The sequence below is a fragment of the Squalius cephalus genome (genome assembly GCF_949319135.1).
Source record: "Squalius cephalus genome assembly, chromosome: 3".
NCBI classification, from domain to species: Eukaryota; Metazoa; Chordata; class Actinopteri; order Cypriniformes; family Leuciscidae; genus Squalius; species Squalius cephalus.
The window spans coordinates 57517713-57538713 of record NC_137124.1 but is presented as its reverse complement, the minus strand read 5'-3'; the positions used below and the strand labels follow the sequence as shown (position 1 = coordinate 57538713).

The 21001-nt window shown below is 39.6% G+C and overlaps 1 protein-coding gene across 1 annotated transcript in view; it reads left to right on the top strand.

Moving 5' to 3' along the window:
* Positions 1–21001, top strand: part of adamts7 (a disintegrin-like and metallopeptidase (reprolysin type) with thrombospondin type 1 motif, 7) — a 99458-nt gene that overhangs the window by 75453 nt on the left and 3004 nt on the right. Inside the window, exons 19-24 of the mRNA XM_079864946.1 lie at positions 696–2423; positions 3518–3670; positions 3770–3943; positions 4055–4201; positions 7272–7434; positions 20734–20944. Of these exons, the coding sequence (XP_079721072.1) occupies positions 696–2423; positions 3518–3670; positions 3770–3943; positions 4055–4201; positions 7272–7434; positions 20734–20882 (2514 nt within the window). The 3' untranslated portion in view covers positions 20883–20944. The remainder of the gene's footprint in view (positions 1–695; positions 2424–3517; positions 3671–3769; positions 3944–4054; positions 4202–7271; positions 7435–20733; positions 20945–21001) is intronic.

Here is a 21001-nt window from a genome sequence, read left to right as displayed (position 1 = left end):
TTATGTATATATTTAAGAAATATTTGCATGTATATACTGTATATATATTTATACATAATTGATATTATATATAAATATAAATATTTTGTATATAAATAACACATTTTTCTTAAATGTATACATGCATATGTGTGTATTTATATATACAAAATAATTATACACAATACACACACATATATTATGTAAACACAAACTTTTATTTTGGATTAATCGTTGCCCAGCACTATATATATATATATATATATATATATATATATATATATATATATATATATAATTTCTGATTAATATTAAATCAAAAATTAAGGTTTGAACCAAGGTTTGAACCAAACTATAAATATAATTTGAGAAAGCAAGTAGATTTGACTTTAACAAATATCATTTTTTTCACATGCTATTGGTACTATCTCTATACCACAGTACTACTTCATCACATTATTTGAACTGAAGGGAACATTAATCTTCACAATAATGCTGTCAATACTACAAACACTATACATGCTTTATGACTACTCCCTACTTTCTCATAAGACGACCTTCAGATTTTGTTTCACGAGATAAAACTGCACAAAGGCGACTCTTTTATGACTCATTGATATACAGAACGGTCTCAATTGCTATTTCATTTCTATTTTTAAATCGATGTGAGACAGTGTTCTGACATTGACAGCTCTTACTGTCTGTTTCTTCCTCAGTGCTCAGTGAGCTGTGCAGCTGGTTTCCGCATACGTGACGTGACCTGCAGCTGGAATACTGGTGTAGACTGTGATCCCAAAGCCAAGCCTAATTTAACCATGCCATGCTATGCTAAGGACTGCCCCATAAACTCAGACAACTTTGGCAACGACTGGTCAGGAAGTGGAGCGTCCAGCAAAGAATTTTTCAATGAGATAAAAGCTATACCTCATGACAGTCTTACTCTAAATCAGCCCAGGGGCAATGTTGACCTCAATGACATTATAGAAGATGATTTCTCACATTACAGTCATATTGAAAAGTCCTCTGAAAATTCTATTGTGAAAAATCTTCAAGTTGATGATTTTTACTATGACTATAATTTTATAAAATTCCACGAGGATCTGTCGTATGACCTTAATAAACATGAAAATGATATGTTTGATAACTCAGGAATAAAACATGGAGACGTTTATCTGGCAGGGACAGATGTCCCCGTAACTACCTCTTCACCATCCACCACTGCAAACCAATACAGTCCCACCACTATTCGCTTTGACAGCATTACAAGCAAGGGTACCGAAGGGCATGGGCCTCAAAAGAAAGATGTAATGGATGAAAATAATGATGAGCTATTTGCTGAGGACTATTTTCTGCCTGTCATTACAACAACTGAGCCATCCTCTGTATCTACCCAGTTATTTAACAAATTGAAGGCATCAGACTTTGATATTGGCTTGAGTCGGGACATCAGCATTACAAGGAAACCTCCATCCACTGCAGATGTTTCCCCTCAGGACAAGCACACATTATCATATGACACTGTGCCAAACATCTTTTTAACTCCTGAAACACATGTAAGTTTGAACGGAAATTCAAATAACCACGACGAATACAAAGGCAATCAAAAAGATAAAACCACAATGCCAGTAACTGAAGATGAGAATGAAGGGGAGTTTGGTGAAGATGTTCCTGTGGGTGAAAGTGACTGGGAAAGCTTTCAACCTCAGCATGGCACTCAAAATTATGAACCAAAAATTATGTCTCAGTTTGAGAACACACATGTTTATAATCCCACTACTCAATTACAATGGATTACGACCTCGCCGGCAGTCTCACTGAGTGCAACTCCTCACCCAATGGATCTTCTAAGCAGTGCCTCTAGTAATGACTTGGCAAAATATGAAGTTTTCACTGACCCAACAACTAAAACGAAGGCTAGTGAACCATGGCCCGCTGTAAGAGAGTTTACTACGACCTCAGATAGCCTTTCTCAAGAGTCTGTTCCTTCTCTAACTTCCTCTATCCCAGCCAAACATTACAGTAGCATGACCTCAGCAGCTGGAACAACAGCTCTACCTCCTACAGAAACGGAAAGTGACTTTGAGCCCCCATTCTTCACTCCAATTGAGACTCCTGACACTACAATTGCAGGAGAACCTCACGGTTGGTATTTAGGAGCCAGTGCAACAACTAAGACAAACGGGCCTAGAATAGAGCCTTGGGGAACTCCGATCCCCTTACCTCGCTGGACAGAGATTGATAACAATGAGATTATTATTTCCCGAATGCTTAGACCTACTGGGCTGAACCCGACTCTCTCTACTCCTACTGAGCAGCCATCTCAGGGCATTACCATTGAGCATTCAGTGCATTCTTCTAGCCCTATGATGCCCACTGGGCTGGTCATGTCTTCCCTTTCCCCATCGGCCTCCCCTGCACACTGGAAAAAAGGCAACTGGAGTGCTGTGAGTAGCTAATTATGCATTCCTCACATTCTCTAGATATGAAACCAGCATGGGCTGAGAAACAGCAGTCGGCCACCATGATAAAAGTCCTTGAATTATGCTGACACCACAGCTTTCGGTTTCAAAACAAACATAACTTTGTCTTTCAGGTAATGAGATTTTTCATGTTATTTTACCACCAAAAATGGATATAAAGGATCAAGTGGTAGAGCTATCCATCCTTAAAGTCAGACAGTAGCCATGTTTCCATCCACCCATTTTTATTGCAGGATATTGCATTAAAAAGAAACGCTGGATGGAAATGCCAAGATGTGCATAAATTCTAAAAATGTGTATAAAAAAACTTTATCCGATAAGAAGACATGCGCATAAACTATAGTGGAAACACATTTACCAAATAAATTCCTTGATGCGTATAAAAAAAAGTCATGTGACTTTGCACAATGAGACGGTATAACTGGACTAACCAGCGGACCGATCTCGTTACACAGCATCTGGAATGTTGCTTTGGTCATTTTGAAATGCCTGAGCTGAAGTCTGTGTTTTCAAAGTGTTCAGTATAATTCCCTCCCAGAACTTTCTCACACAACTGCATTCTCAAACAACAGGCATCTGCCTCTGGAAGCAAGATAACATGACCATAATAATAATTTATTGTATTTTCTTAGTGATAATTGGCGCCAGTTTATCAGGAAGTTATGATTTTGTTCTCTTCAAGTCACTGGATGGAAACTGTGCTTTTATTTGCAAATGTTTTATGTGATCGTCCAATTTAGTGCGCAAGTTAAATTCATAACTTTGGATGGAAACATAGCTAGTGTGTATGTGTACGCCAGGTTTCATTACCTGAAAATCAAAGGGATGATATATTAATAAGAATGTTGTTGAAGCCCATAACCTCTAATGTTTAAAGGAACTCTAAAATTTGATTAGGTAGTTAATAAAAATGTTGATCCAGGAATGGGTCTTGGATAAATTACTTAAAGCAGGGTTGCATGCCTGTTTCAGTGTCAACCGATACTTCAGTACTACAAATGATTTTGTATGGTAGTGCAAACCGATACTTCAATACTACAAATTATTTTGTATGGTAGTGCTCCACAAGTTGTGGGCTTGGTGCCATCTGGAGATCAGTGTCCTGTAGCACTGGTGAAGAATCAGACTGTGATTTAGCTATTAGGCCGGTGCCAGCGCGCCGCTGCTACCTTCGACCCTGCTCTGCATGGAAAATTGGAGAGTGGAGTAAAGTAAGTCCACATGCATGCAGCAAAACATAATAAAATCAATGAATTTCCAGTGACTGATAAAACAATGGAAGTTTCTACCCCTGATTTCTATTTTGGCAGTGCTCGAAAAACTGTGGTGTAGGAGTGAAGGTTCGAGAGATTCAGTGTTACGACACACGAGATCAAAGGTTGCTGAGGCCGTTTCATTGCCAGGCCACCTCCCCTAGACCTCCTGTCCGAATTCCCTGTAACATCCACAACTGTTTAGATTGGTACACCTCCTCTTGGGGGCAGGTAAAGAGGTTTCACGTTCTGTAGCTGGTCTCCCCTCCTTAGCTCTTTGTGTCTGTTTTCTGATCTTCACTCTACTCTCTTCGTCTCTGTGTCCACTATCTATGTCTGCAGTGTTCAGAGGTGTGTGGAGTTGGGGAGCAACAGAGGCTGGTCACTTGCCCTGAAACTGGGAAATGTGATGACGACGGGCAGCCCAGCTACATCCAGACTTGCAACATTCATCCATGCAACCAGTGGATTACTGGATCCTGGGGTCAGGTGAGTGTCATACATCTCTTGAGGAGGCATTTCGTTTTTACAAGTCATCCGGTTTAACAGTGCGTCTCTGCACCAGATAACAATTGATGCATCTAAAGGTGTGAACCAAATAGCCCACATAATCAGAATTAGAGGGATTCACCATTTGCTGGGATCTGTTCAGTATCTCAGATTTTTTTATTGAAAACATTCAAAATCTTCCCCTGCCCCATTAAAACCAAGAACATCTGTTTGGTTACATAAGCGCAGAACAGTGAGCGAACAATACACCATAAAACTAGAAGACAGCAAAGAAGAAGAAAGTGAGAACAAACCTTGTTACATCTCATGACTGGTTTGAATGTAAAAGTGAAGATTTGAGAACAAGAATACTACCCTTAAAATACCACCCCACAACCACTTGTAAATCCCCAAACACCCAGAACTTTTGCCAGTATATTTATCATGTCTTAGAAGGAATAAAAAAAAATAAAAATAAAAGATTGACAAGCAAACATTTCTTTGAAAGTTGCCGATTAATGTAGTTTTTTTCTGTTGTGGCAATATCTGAAAATGGCAACATACCAAATAGTGGAAGAAAATTACAGATTGATTCATTTGTAAATTTCTCTCATTCAGTTCTTTTCAGATATTCAAAGATAAAGATATGTAATGGACTATTCACAGTGTGTGCAGAATGTCAAACTTAAATGTAGGAAATAACATAATTGGACAATCAGTGAAGTCAAATGCACCCACATGAACTCAAGAGTGGGTTAGAGTTAGAGTAATAGGCGTAAACAAAGGTAGGCATGTGCCGAAAGGCCTTTACAATTGGCCGTGAAAGCTGCCTGTTAGGGTGTGTGGTAGGGGTTGAAATAATTTTTTTAAAGTTGACATTTATGTGATGAAAGTCGAGTCGACGTCGACTAGTCGCTGATGACGTCATTAATGAACAAATAAAGCCTGAACCTCAAGCTGAGACGCGAATGCAGGTTACCATGTGCACAGATATGGCATATTGACACACGGCTATACTTAACAGCTTATTTTTATCAGTTCTTTTTGTCTTTGGGTCTTTCTATTTCTCTCAGATTTCTGCTCGTTCTAAATCAGATAAAGTAGCACAGTAAACATTTATGTGAATACATTAGTGACAGCGATTGCGTGTGAATTAATTCTACCTGGCAGCGTCTCTCTAATACAGGGATGGGCAACTTCGGTCCTGGAGGGCCACTGTCCTACAGAGTTTAGCTCCAACCCTGAAAAAATCACCTGCCTGTAACTTTCTAGTAATCCTGAGGACCTTGATTAGCTTGTTCAGGTGTGTTTGATTAGGGTTGGAGCTAAACTCTGTAGGACACTGGCCCTCCAGGTCCGAAGTTGCCCATCCCTGCTCTAATAATATTGAAGCTGTGGTTTTTAGTTACTAATACATATAAGCTAGAACTTTTCAGTTTCTAAGCTATTTTATTGATAAATCACAGAAGAGTGTTGACAATACATTTCTGCGCTACTGAATGATTCTCTGTGTGCGCGATCTGCGCATGATGTGCAAGCTTCATGCGCAGAACGGCGATAAACTTACGTGTACAATAAGCTGTTTAAAACGTGCATTCTCCTGATCAATTTTGAGCATCTAGATAGTATAATCAAACATCTTGTGGAGCAGAGTATGCATTTATATGTCATCTTAACTGTTTGGACACGGAGCTTTAAAATGGACTTCCAAGATATGTTATCCTGTTGCGCCCTCTATAGGCCATGACCAGCGACTAGTCGACGTCAAGCTTAAAGCGTAATGGCAGAGCATTAAAGTCAACTAGTCAGTGCAACCCCTAGTGTGTGGTAGATTTAGGAGTTAGTTTCTGGAGTAGCATTTCCCCAGACAGCAACATAGTGTCGGCCCAGATCTGGCCCACATCTGGTACACGTGGATTCTACTCTGCCCAGATGTGGGCCGGATCTGGGCCGACACTATGTTACTGTCTGGGAGTGTTCGTATGCTAAAATATTGAAGTCCTTCAAACCTTGTGCACCGCCTTATTTAATTCTACGGGTCAGATTGACGGTGGGCACTGGTTGTAACTGTTTTCATGCACTCAAATAATCCATTTATAATTGGATTGGTGGCTCAATCGGACTGAAAAGCCTTCATGTAAACACCTCAATCGATCCGAATTAAGCTCAATCTGAATGATATTTAAATTGGATTGAAAGGTGTGGCGTAGACCTGAATTAAAAAAAAAAGCATATAAACGCTTTCATCCGACTGTTTTCTTGACTGTCGGATCTTTCACACATGCGCACTGCTGTGATGATTACGCTTACATATGTTTTACGCTATACAAATGTGCATATGTTTATTCGCATCTCATGTCTTACGAACTCGTCAGTAGATTGCTAAACAAGTAATAAAAACTCAGTGAGTGTTTTAGCGCAATTTTCTCACCTCATGGGATCACAACACTAAGAGATAGTAAATCTTTTCCTGGATTTTTTTTGTGCGTTCCCGAGATTAGACCTTCCTTAACATAATGCTGAAAACCCGAAGTCTCTAGGTGGTCTGGTTGAGGAGTAGATAGAAGTGCAAGATTGGTGCGCACAGACGCACAGAACAGAAATCATGAGTTAACAATCGCAATTTGTCCGGTGGAAAATTGCGCTAAAAAGCTCTTCTGACATAATTGTCAGCTTTTTTTTAGATGTGTCATAAGGCAAAAATGACAATAATACTCATGGTATCTCTGGTGACATTATAGCGATAAATATTATATGTGAATCGGACTGCAACATTTAGGGTTCATGTAAACAGAACTTTCAGAGACTTTGGATTATTAAAATTTAATTAAAATTTATTAAAAGACTTAAAATTAGTCACATGTAAACATATCTTGAAATTGAAAACCAACAGAATGAAAATGATCGGATATGACCCCTTTAAAGACAGTCATAGGTTGTCAAAAATTTGCATTAGGTTGTTGATCAGAGCCATCTGACGGAAGATTATTAAAGGCCAGTTGGCCCAGAATGGGTGGATTGTAGAAACCGTACTGGGTGTTTAACAGGCTTGTCTATTGTGTGTTGGCAGTGCTCTGTGTCTTGCGGAGGAGGCGTTCAGCGGCGATTGGTCAAATGTGTCAACACTAAGGCTGAGCTTGAGGATGAAAATGAGCATGTGGACTGTGATCATGAACCTCGACCAAAGAACACAAAGAAGTGTAACGTTCATGACTGTGACAGCGCCCCCTCTGGTGAGTAGAGTTTTGTGTGCTAGAGACAATGTATACATGCATACTGAGAAATTCAGGGTGCAATTTCATTTTATTTTTAAAGTGCCCCTATTAAGCTTCTTTGGATATGACCTCTCATTCAGTGTGTAATACAGATGTTTGAGAACGTAAAAGGTCTGCAAAGTTTCAAAGATCAAAGCGCACGATAAATGGAGTTATTGTCTCCCAAAAGAAAGAAGTGATTCTGATCTGCCTGTAGGTTTGTAACAAATGTGCATAATGGCAGCTTATGGTCTTTATTGGCTGCCTGCGAACAACAATATACTTTGTCCCGTCCTCAAACACTGAGTTTGGATCGTGTTGTCGACATGATGATGTTTTCTGCACTGCGAAAGCAAATCTACTTTGCATACACTTCCAAAGGACAAACCTTTACACTCAGTATGCTCTGATAAATACAGTGTTTGTTATTGTGAACTGCAGTTACATGGTAGCATGAATACTAATGACATTTGTAGCTTTAGAAATTGCCTTGCATTTTTCAGCAATCATACTGAGAAAGAGAGAGAGAGAGAGAGAGAGAGAGAGAGAGAGAGAGAGAGAGAGAGAGAGAGAGAGAGAGACACTTTTATCCCCTGAGTTTCCTATTAAAAGTTCCATTAAATGCTGCACCTCTAGATTGGTTTGGCTTGATTATTGTCGGTTGCTGAGGACTTGGACAGAATACCTGTGCCTTTTACATGAACAAGAGTTGTAGTCTCAGACAAATAAGACAAAAGCTAAAAGATTGTAGCTTATAGCTTAAAGAATCTTAGCTAAAAGATCTTTTTATGATCTTAGCATTGAATCGAGATGAAATGGCATTCACAACCCGTTGTTGAGGTTTTAGCCGAATTTACAGGAATAATATATTATTTAAATATTGTCCTTAATTTGAGGTTCACAGATAGCGGTTATCGCCAAATTGGACAATTACAAGCATGAACATGCTCACTTCCTTAACCTTTACTACATATTCCAGTCACTTATTTCTTCTTCAAGTAATGCAGCTCACCTGTCTCACAGCCTTTAATTACCATCATCATTACTTTGAAATGTACCGCTAGGCCTGTCATGTTCTAGTGCTGAGAAAATTGCTTTGGCTCAGTGTGCTAATTAAAATGTGATTCGTGATGAGCTGTTTGGTGGTACCTATGTTTAATTCCTTACCTATTGAAAGAAATTATCCAGGAAATCCACCCACGTTTGATTAGTTTTTTGGAAAAGCAATGTTTGCTCATAATTATTTCACCCGATAGCAGGTCAGTAGGACTTCATGATTATTTCAAAAATAATTATTCCACCATGTTGTGCGCAAAACTTTTCTAGATAAAACACCTCAGCTTTCTCCTCCTCAGTAATCATTAAGACTTGATGTATTATTTATGTTAATCCATACAGACTTTTCAGGCCTCAAGATGTTCTATGTCAGATCTTGAATTTTGTGGAGAATTTCATAATTAGTTTCTTTGCATAAACTTTTTGTAAGATGTGTTTTTTAGTCGTCTTCAGGAGCAAACTTTATTACTTAGGTAACGTCTACATTAATCCGGATCCATTTGAAAATGGCATTTTCATTTAAAAACGCTCTCCGTCCACACCAGCGTTTTCAGCCGTTTTCCAACGTTTCAGTGTGGATGAAAAACTTTTGGAAAACGCCTGAAAACGCTAAATTCACCTTATCTTAGCCAATATTAGCCAATCAAAGAATTGGTGGCGCATGCGAAAAACCCTCATAAAATCTCACTTAGATGATACAGACGGTGATACAGCCACAGGACAGCAAATGTGAGTAAATATTGTCATCTTTGCAGGACTGTGATATGAAGAGTGGGCAAAGTAACATATTTTAGCAACAGTGTGATAATATGTACAACAGCATACAGCGGTTGAATGCGTTTTCCACTACCTCTCAAAGTGAGTGAAAGTGGACAAACTCAAAATGTTGATGTAAACAAGGCTTAAGTAATGGATGGTTGGTTGGTTGGGGGGATGAATGTATGATGGATGGATGGATGGATGGATGGATGGATGGATGGATGGATGGATGGATGGATGGATGGATGGATGGATGGATGGATGGATGGATGGATGGATGGTCGTTTTTGGTTGGATGGATGGATGGATGGATGGATGGTTGGTTGTTTGTTTGGTTGGATGGATGGATGGATGGATGGATGGATGGATGGATGGATGGATGGATGGATGGATGGATGGATGGATGGTCGTTTTTGGTTGGATGGATGGATGGATGGATGGTTGGTTGGTTGGTTGGTTGTTTGTTTGGTTGGTTGGATGGATGGATGGATGTTTGTTTGCTTGTTTGGTTGGATGGATGGATGGTTGTTTGGTTGGTTGGTTGGTTGGTTGGTTGTTGGATGGTTCTCCCAGTTTCAAGACTGTCATTGGTCACCCTACCACCCACAGTCTCTTCATGCTGTCATACTGCACACAAAAAGTGGCAAAAACTGGCTTAAATTTGCTATGTGAGACTACCTTAATTTCCCTTTTTGTACCCATTATTTAATGATTTAGTTGGTTCATACTTAACTCTAGATCCAGACTCCCAGCCCTGGAATACTCCACTTCAACACTCTCTAATGAATAGGATCTCCTTTCTTTGTTTCAGTTTGTTTGTTGATGTTGGATAGTAAATTAATCAGCTTCTTGACCAACTACCAAAAACCTGGTTGTTGGCTCAAATTGTCAGTGTCAGCTGGAGGATCTAACAGCCTTTTGTATTACTGAGGGGCTTTTGCTTCACTGATTTTCCATCCTGGGTGCCTTCTGTGGACTTCCCCACTCTAGATTTGTAAACAATGGCGTCCCAAAGGGCTATTAATAGTATTGTTTTTTCCTTTGCCTCAGATAATAACCTCTTTTGGCAAGGCACGCTGCAGATGAGATCACCTCACTGACAGTGTTTTGGATGTTGAGAGAGGTCTTGCATAAGCGTTTGGATTGAATTCTTTTGGACGCTGTCCAAATGGATTTTCATGGCATTTCAACTGAAGTCTGCTGTTACTTTCTTACACCGTTTAATGAAGGCTGTGATATAACAAGTTAACCCTGTGGTACAGTACATCTTTAAACCATTGTATTAACAAACCATATTCAATGCAGTCTGCTAAGTGAATGAATGCAAATGTCTTGCTCAGAGGTCTGAAGATTTGAAAATCTGAAAAAGTTTTTAGATATGTTTCCTCATATTTTTCTCCCACAACCCCAGTTAACAAAATGATGTTCTAAGAATATTTAGCTAACGTTCTTATTAAGTTATAAGAATGTTATTTTTGAATGTTCTCTGAAAGGTCAAAACATCCAGTTTTTTAAATGTTTTGAAACGTTTTTTTCTTGGTTGTACGAACATTAAGGGAAAATTCCATTTTACAATTTTGCAAGCATTATGGAAACGTTTTAGAATGTTCAGAGAACATTCAAAAGTAACAAGTATAACTTTTACATTCCAAATTCTGATGTCATGTTAAAGGTTGGGGGAAATCCCTGATTGGAAAACTGTGATCTACAGTAGTTTCCATGAGAACTGCCTACTGTCTGCTCATTTGGTTTGAGTACTGAATGAGTGACTAAAAATAAACACAAACTACATTTCCTGTATCACTCCGACTCCTCAGCATTGTTTAAAGCGCTCCGACAGGATGTTGGGGAGGTGGGGGGAGTTCAGACCGGATTAATGAGCCCTCTCCCAGCCGAAGGACACTGTGTGTCACGGGATTCAGTCTGCTTCTCTGTGTGGAATAAATCATGTAAATACAGGAAGTGTGTGTGTGTGTGTGTGTGTGTGTGTGTGTGTGTGTGTGTGTGTGTGTGTGTGTGTGTGTGTGTGTTGGAATGTGCAAGTCTTTCATTATCTCACACAATGTGCTTTTCAATGATTGAGTTGTAATTAGAGGTTAATGTTCATTCATGAACATGAATACTTAACAATACTGAGTAATAAAATAATAATTGAAAGCCATGATTAAAATATTGTATAGTTGAATATTTTGGATAATATGATTGAATGGGACAGTTAATCTATCATTTAAGCAGAGACGGTATTAGCAGTCAAGCAAGCGAGCAAATTTTATTTGTAAAGCACTTTTGCATTAATGCAGTTCAAAGTGTTTTACAGGCAAAAAGAAACAATAGATAGAATAGAATAGTAGACCCAGTAAAATACAAGAATAAAAATAAGGTTTATAAGGATTAACTAAAGCATAAAATAACTATAAATGAAGAAAAACATACGATATATATATATATATATGCACAATAAGTTATCAAATATTACAGGAAGGCCAGACTAAAGAAATATGTTTTTCATTTAGTCTTAAAACTATTAATATTTTCTGCACGTCTTACTTCCTCTAAGGTTATTAAGGTTATATAAGGTTATTCCAGAGGCGAGGAGCATAGCGGCTAAAAGCAGCATCCCCGAATCTTTTAGTTCTACTTACTATTAAAAGAAAAGACTCCGAGGATCTGAGAGTCCTTACAGGTTCACATACTGTAAGCATTTTTGAAAGATAGTCTGGAGAAAATCCATGCAATGCTTTATAAACTAATAAAAGGTTTTTAAAATCAGCAGGAAAACTAACAGGTAACCAGTGTAATGACTTTAGTACAGGTGTAATGTGCTCTCTCTTCTTGGTCTTTGTCAATACTCGAGCAGCAGAGTTTCGTATTACAGTTTTTCTCGATTGCTTAAACACATTTCTTGAAACTATGCCTCGTATTCTCAAAATTGTAAACACAAATCCATAACGTCTCACCCAATTCCCCAAACATCCTATTTTCAGGTCAAAATGAAGCTCTACACTCAAAACCATTCACTCTTGCTGAAAAACCAAACTTTGCCCTCAGACAGGACACACAAGCCCTCAAAATCACACACACTACAACATAGTCTAACACACTGGTGCAATAAATTCAAAACAACATTTCCAAAACTGGTAAGTTATGTTGCTTGTGGTTCCCCCATCACAAACCTTTTCACATGATGAACACAAAAGACACAACCAGTGGATACATTGGCACATTTTTATTCATACACAGAAAACACACACACACAAAAACATTTTTTTTTCCTGTTTTACTCTTTTTTTTTTTTTTTTTTTTTTTTTACTCTTTTTTTTACTCTTTTTTTTTTTTTTTACTCTCTCCTCTAATTTTTATTTTTATATTTACTTACAGTAAGATGTGTGTGACCAACATATGACAGTAAAAGAGCACACACAAACCATATTCTAATATGGAATTCGAATTGTATTGGAATGGTAAAGAGTGTTGGGACGTAACAGGAGGGCCTCCATTCAAGGATACAATATGATGGACACGTCTAAGAATGTTCCACATTATACCTAGAAAGATAACATTCTGGGAGTTAAGACTATAAAGGAGAAAGGAAGCCCTCCCTTCACTGTCACACTCTGCAGCCACTCTGTGTGACTGTACGACTGCTGGCCTTTTCTTGCAAGAAAATAAACCTCATCAAAGACTATTGGAAATGTTTGTCTCTTATTCAGTGATAGAATTTTGTTTGCCACCACTCCTCCCTGAAGGTTCTCGAGGCGACGGTAAAGCGACTCAAATTTGGCCTTACTCATAGCCCAGCCTCCCTCATAGTCATACCATTGATAAAGACATGGGCAACTAGAGTGGCTTGAATTTCATCTGACACTGCTTGTCTTCTTGTCCTTGCCCTTCCTCCTCCTCATTCTTATCCCTCTTCCTTCATGTCTTTCTGGATCCATTGTTCCAAAATGCAATAAACTGATTTGGGCCCTTTTATATATCTATTGATGGTTCTGATTGATGTGTGTTAAATTTTGACTCTTAGTGTTTCCACCTGGGTAATTGTGTGCTAACTGAGCTGAAGCTGTGCTGACTTGAGTGAACAATTTTGAATGCTAGTGCTTTCTAAATGACAACATGGTCTAAGCAATGAGAAATGAAGGGATTTGTGTGTAGAGTTTTGCAGTGATAGTTCAACAAATCTGACTCATGTGTCAAAACAGGGAATAGTGTTTATAGTTTAGTGAAATGGGTGTGCTTTTTGATAAATGGCGTTATGGTTTTGAAATTTTAGTTCAAAAGCCTGGTTATAGTGTTTAAGCAATCGAGAAAAACTAATTGTAGTTGATTAATTTTAGTCTTTGGTAGACCAGAAAGGAAGGCATTACAATAGTCGAGCCTGTAGTTATAAATGCATGCATTAATTTTTCTGTATTGCTCAGAGAGAGAAATGGTCTTATTTTGGCAATGTTCTTTAGATGATAAAATGCTATTTTGGTAATATTATGTATTTGAGCTTTAAAATTTTAATTTTTGAGGTATAAGAGGGAGAAGATTAATACTTTATTAGCAAGGACACCTTCAATTATTAAAAAAAAATAATAAAAAAAAACATTTATAATGTTACAAAAGGGTCATATTTCAAATAAATGCTGTTTGAACTTTCTATTCATCCTGATGAAATCATTATTTCCACTAAAATATGAAGATGATGATATAAATTATGTAAGATGATATAAAACACTGGATGCACAACAGGAAAATAATTCAGAAACTGTTGGATTTATAGGACATGTAGCCTACAAAAAGAACATGGCATCCTAAACAAATAAGTATTTTAAAACTGTTTATATTCATAGAAAATCACAATATAAAGGTAAATGATTGAACAATTCTGAATTTTGTCATAATCGTGCAGCCATAATTCCAAACCTTGTTAACCCTGCCCAGTGACTTTGAATATAAGGTGTAACACATTGCACTGCAATTAGGAAGTTCTGTATATTTTTTTTAAATAGGACCCTATTCATTTTAACTGATCAGAGTTATCCATCCATCCATCAAACCAACCAACCATCCATCCAATCAACCAACCATCCATCCATCCAATCAACCAACCATCCATCCATCCATCCGTCCAGCCAAATGTCCGTCTGACTGGCTGTCATTTGCATCATCACAGAGATGAACTCTGCACATATTTATGATGTACGGTGTAAATTGGATGTACGCCCAAATGAAACCGCAGTTAGATCCATCATAAAATTAAGTGTAATTACGCCCTAATTCATCCCATTTTTGTAATAAAACATTACAGTGTTCTTTTTTTCAGTTAATGGTCAGTCCATTAATTCACTGCTTTTAGTAGCTCATAGATTTGTTCTGCAGCCTCAGTTGGCACTGACACTCTTTTGATATGTATTATCAATATGGTAAGTGTGCCATCCATCCAACCATCCATCCATCTGTCCACCCATCCAACCATCCATCCATCCATCCCTCCATCCTCCAACCAACCAACCTTCCATCCATCCATCCATCCCCAACCTTCCAACCATCCATCCATCCCCCAACCAACCAACCAACCAACCTTCCATCCATCCATCCATCCAACCAACCAACCTTCCAATCTTTCCATCCATCCACCCATCCATCATCCATCCATCCATCCCCAACCTTCCAACCTTTCATCCATCCATCCATCCCCCAACCAACCAACCAACCAACCTTCCTTCCATCTATCCATCCATCCATCCCCCAACCAACCAACCAACCAACCTTCCTTCCATCTATCCATCCAACCATCCATCCATTCATTCATCCATCCATCCAACCAACCTTCCAATCTTTCCATCCATCCACCCATCCATCCATCCATCCATCCCCCAACAAACCATCCATCCATCCTCCAACCAACCAACCTTCCATCCATCCATCCATCCCCCAACCAACCTTCCTTCCATCCATCCATCCAACCAACCAACCTTCCAATCTTTCCATCCATCCATCCACCCATCCATCCCCCAACAAATCATCCATCCATCCATCCAACCAACCTTCCATCCATCCATCCCCCAACCAACCAACCAACCAACTTTGCAATCTTTCCATCCACCCATCCATTCATCCAACCTACCATCCTTCCTTCCATCCATCCATCCATCCATACCCCAACCAACCAACCTTCCATCCATCCATCCATCCAACCAACCTTCCAATCTTTCCATCCATCCACCCATCCATCCATCCATCCATCCATCCCCCAACAAACCATCCATCCATCCTCCAACCAACCAACTTTCCATCCATCCATCCCCAACCTTCCAACCTTTCATCCATCCATCCATCCCCCAACCAACCTACCAACCAACCTTCCATCCATCCATCCATCCATCCATCCATCCATCCATCCATCCATCCAACCTTCCAATCTGTCCATCCACCCATCCATCCATCCATCCATCCCCCAACAAACCATCCATCCATCCTCCAACCAACCAACCTTCCATCCATCCATCCATCCCCAACCTTTCATCCATCCATTCATCCCCCAACCAACCTTCCTTCCATCCATCCATCCATCCAACCAACCAACCTTCCAATCTTTCCATCCATCCACCCATCCATCCATCCATCCATCCATCCATCCTTCCATCCCCCAACAAATCATCCATCCATCCATCCAACCAACCTTCCATCCATCCATCCATCCATCCATCCCCCAACCAACCAACCAACCAACCAACTTTACAATCTTTCCATCCACCCATCCATTCATCCAACCTACCATCCTTCCTTCCATCCATCCATCCATCCATCCATCCATCCATCCATCCATCCATCCATCCCCCAACCAACCAACCTTCCATCCATCCATCCCCCAACCAGCCTTCCATCCATCCATCCATCCATCCAACCTTCTATCCTTCCATCCATCCACCCGTCCAACCAAGTGTCCGTCTGACATTTGCATCATCACAGAGATGAACTCTGCACACATTTATGATGTACGGCATAAATTGGATGTACGCCCAAATGAAACCGTAGTTAGATCCATCATACAATTAAGTGTAATTAGGCCCTAATTCATCCCATTTTTGTAATAAAACATTACAGTGCTTTTAGTAGCTGCTCACTGATTTGTTCTGCAGCCTCAGTTGGCACTGACACTCTTTGATATGTATTATCAATATGGTAAGTGTGCTGTGAATCATGAATAACCTGTGACTGAATGAACTCTAAGTGACACGGTCATAGATGAGCAGACTATGCACTATGTGAAGTGTGTGCTTTAACTTTCTATGAGCTGACAGAACATGACAGCTTTCACAGGCTGGAAATGAGGTGTTTGTGAGCAGAGACAGGGCAAAAGCTAGGAAGCTTTTATAAACGTTCTGAAAATTGTATCGTATTTTGTCTACTGTTTAATCAGCATTATGGTAAAAATGGAACACCATGGCAACAGCTTTCTTACCTGTATGCAACAGTGTTTCAGTTTTTTTCCCCTCCGTTTGTCCTAAAACACTGTTCATTGTCATCGAGTTTGAAATGTTGACTACAAACATGGACATTTTTCAGATTTTCCTCTGCGGTGTTCTACCCGTATTTACGATTTAGCCTTTAGCCACTGCCTTCAATGCGAAATCGAATTCTTGCACCTGGCTGGGAACAATACAAGTCAACACCATCATGACTAAAAGTTTGCTAAAAAAGTATTTCCTACTAAAGTAAGGCGATGTTTGGTAAGCGTATCCAGAACAGACTTGTGGGAGTGGCCTTGGACGGCAACATGCCCAGTGCATTATGCATTTTTTAGCCTTTCTACTACATATGCAGCCAAGTTTTAATGAAAGCCCATTTTTCCAGAATTGAAGTACACCTTTAAGTAGAGAACGTAAAAATTTATACGAATTAGCCACCAATTTGCCAAAACGTAAAATAGTTAGGAATTGCCATGAGATTGCGTTGGATGATACTAATGAAATGGGAATCCACAATAATGCTGTCCCCCAGATCCGGCCCACATTTGGTACGGGGACCGGCACTATGTTGCTAAATGTCAATAAAACATTGGTGACCCAGAGGGTTTCAATCCCCTGTTATAAGTTGAAACTGAAGTTCCGTTTTTTTTCCTCCTATTGTGACGTATACACAAGTGAAACAGATGTACAATAGATCAACGGTTGATGCAATTTTACATATACTTCACACCACTCTGAGTCACCCTGGACAGTGAAAACTGCTACATGAGGCTATTATTTGTGGATTGAAGACTTTCATCCCCACCAAGCTGATCTACAAGCTGCTAGATCTGGGACTAAGTGCCACATTATGCAATTAGATCTTGGATTTTCTTATCAACAGACACCAGCGTGTGTGGACTGGCAATTACACCTCTTCCCCACCGACCCTCAACACTGGCACTCCACAGGGAAGTGTTTGGAGCCCTGTGCTGTATTCCTTGTTCACACATGATTGTGTGGCCGTTCCAGTGGATCTCGTGAGTGACAGGTTGCCCCGTCCTCGTCATCAGAGAGAAGAGATGTTGCTGCATGAGGGAGGGGAAGTTATTCTGATTCAAGATTACGAGGCACATGATCAGATAAATCATTTATAATAAACACTACAATATTCCATAAAAAAAATTAATTGTCCTTTTTGATTTCATGGTGATTTTAATATCAAAACACTTTTGTTATTCTGAAAAAAGAAAGGTTGTCTATGTTTTTAGTGTTGTCTACTATATAATTGTAAATAAGACAAAGATCACTGTGAACATTTCACAAAAAAAAAAAAAATTTAAGTCTTTTTACCTTTAAATTTCACATTTAAATCAGTGTGTTGCAACACATTGTAATGCCATTACTTTGTAATTGATTGTAAATATTACTGGCAACTTCTGAGTGAAAATTGTATTTATAAATGTATTTCTACACCAATGTTTTATTGGCCTTTCGTGTATGCCACAAACTATTTTATTGTATATGTGCATACGTCCTTGCTTTCATTCAATATGCCACCAGACTCCAGTGCTATCATGCTTTTGCATGGTTAAAAAGTGCGACATATGCATATTCCCATGTCATTTTATAAGTAAAATTACAACCAACCAACCAACCATGCACCCATCTATCCAACCAACCATCGTGTGCATATAGGCACAGGCTTTCAGTGTGTGTTTTGTGAGAAGTCTATGTTTATACATGAGGCTCTTGGACACTTCGAGATTTTTGAGCGAGTAGAAAAGTGATTGGGACACCGGTCACAGAACGTCACTTCTCCCAGTGCAGTGTGGGAAGGCGAGGGTACAGTGTGTGACCCCACTGATGTCAACACACTGATCTAGCAGCGCGAGGAGATGCTGTCGTGCTGAGACGTCAAGGACTCCTTCTGTTGGTGGAATCATCCGGTGGAAATGCACAGAAAATCCATTTAGTATGCCTGTCAGCAACTCTTCTGTAAATTTGCGTTGTAAACCCTTCTTTGTTGTTGGTCCCTCCTCTAAGCGTTTTTTGTTCTCACCACTATTTCAAAAAAGGCTGAATACGAGGCATTTAAAGTATGCTTATAATCAGCCTTTCACAGGCACATGATGTCTTCTAACTGGTATTTAGAAAGAAAATATTTCTTGTCTTGCGAAATGCACTGAAAAACATGCCCAACAAAGGTAAAAAAATGTCCACCAGAGATTTTTTATGGGAATATATGGCATTTTGTGATGTGAAGGCTCTAAGTGGCATCCTGTTTGGCTTCATACTATCCCGCTGGCGTGTGGTGACGTTTGTAGTAGATTCATCATCTGCTTTACATTCAGCTGGCACTGGGAGTCCTTTGACAAACTTGTCTATGCTTAGTGCAGAACCATGCATCATTAATTAATATTTTTACACGGTTTTACTCAATTCTGATTCTTTAAACTGTTATTCCACAACAACAACCACCGCTACAACTGATAACAGGCCGCACAAGCGGGTACTGAAAGTCACCTTGTGGCAATAAAATATGCCAAATTAATATTTTGTGTTCAATTATTTTCTCATGTGGCAAGTTGCTGCATAATAAGCAGGATCATTTTGCAGTGGGGTCTTGTATCGCCCTGAAGAGGTTTGTTTTGCATAACAATCTGCTGACTGTACTCTCTCCCTTAGTCTTGCCCCGTCCCCGTTTTATAACTCCTGGCCCCAGTGTGGGACCCAATGTGATAGAACAACAGGAGTGAATTTATAGCCTACTGTGTAAAATGTTTGTCTGTGTGGTAGATTTATTTGACCATCCCCCGCCTTTGTATTACATAGGCATTTTAGAACAAATTTCTTGGGTACAATACTAGTACAATTTCGTTTGAAAATGCATCTTTTTGTCTCCGTTTTGGTCTTCTGTTCTGAGACGGCGTTTTTAGCAACGAAAACTAAGCTTTTTGGAAACGCTCTCCAATGTCTTCGCGAAAACGGAGGTATTTAAAAACGATGACATAAGTTTAGTTTAGTTTAGTCATGTGACGCATATTGTACCAATAGATATTCATGTTTATGGCAGTATTGTGCCTGTTATGTGCTATTCACTTTCACACTGTTGCTAAAATATGTTACTTCACACACTCTTCATATCACAGTCCTGCAAAGATGAAAGATTCACTCGCATTTGCTGTCCTGCGGCAAAACATGAACAGTTGCGTTTTAGACCAAACATGTTGAGTGAGTGCGACCTGGACGCATCAGACAGATATATTGCTAAATAAAATGATCCTGTCAGAAGAATTGCGTGATAACTTGATTATGTCTGTATCATCTCGGTGAGCTTTTATGAGGCTTTTGCGCGTGCGCTGTAAGGTGAATTTAGCGTTTTCCGACGTTTCAGTCTGGATGAGAAACTTCTGGAAAACGCTAGTGTGGACGGAGAGTGTTTTGAAATGAAAACTGCAGTGATTTGAAATGATTAACGTAGACGTAGCCTAAGAAAGTCACTTAACAGAGTGTGTTTTACAGCCTGATGTCAGGAGTGATATTACGAATTCTCTCTTGTCTTTAGAAAATAAAATAAAAAATCTAGTGGTGCTTTAAAGGGCCCAGAAACAAAAACTCTGGTCAAAAGAATCGAGATAATGCACATTTTGAATTCTATTTGTTGTAGTTTCCATTCACCACTATAGAAGTTTACCCAACCAATACGACTTCGGAAGCCTATACGAAGTCTATTAATGTAAAAAAAAAGGGTCCATTTCTGAAATTATCCTTAATTATGTTTTGCTGTGCAGCCATTATACTTTTATGTAATGAAATACTTGATTTTCTTCCAGGTATTCCCAGCATCAGAGATGAGCGTGATTGTTTTCCCGCTACTCTCGAGGTGTTGGTGATTCTGTAATGTGTTGCCTGGCTTGAGGGCAAATCCCCTGATGTGTGAACGCACTAGTGCATGTGTGCGGTGCAGGTGGCGAAGCGCTCTCGCTGTCTCTCATGTTCCTTCTCTGTCTGTGTCTTTCAGGTCAGTTGTGTTTACGAGACCATTTGACATTCCGCTTCTGCCAGACCCTCCGATGGCTCGGCCGATGTCAGGTGCCTTCGGTCCGGGTAAAGTGTTGCAAGACCTGCGGGCTCCCGTCACGGGGCGGCGAACGCACGGCAAGCCGCTGACATACAAAGGGATTGCAGAATGACCGTTGTAACACAAGATAATGACACAAATACTCAAACCAGTTACCCAGACAGCAACATAGTGGCGGCCCAGATCCGGCCCACATCTGGTACACGTG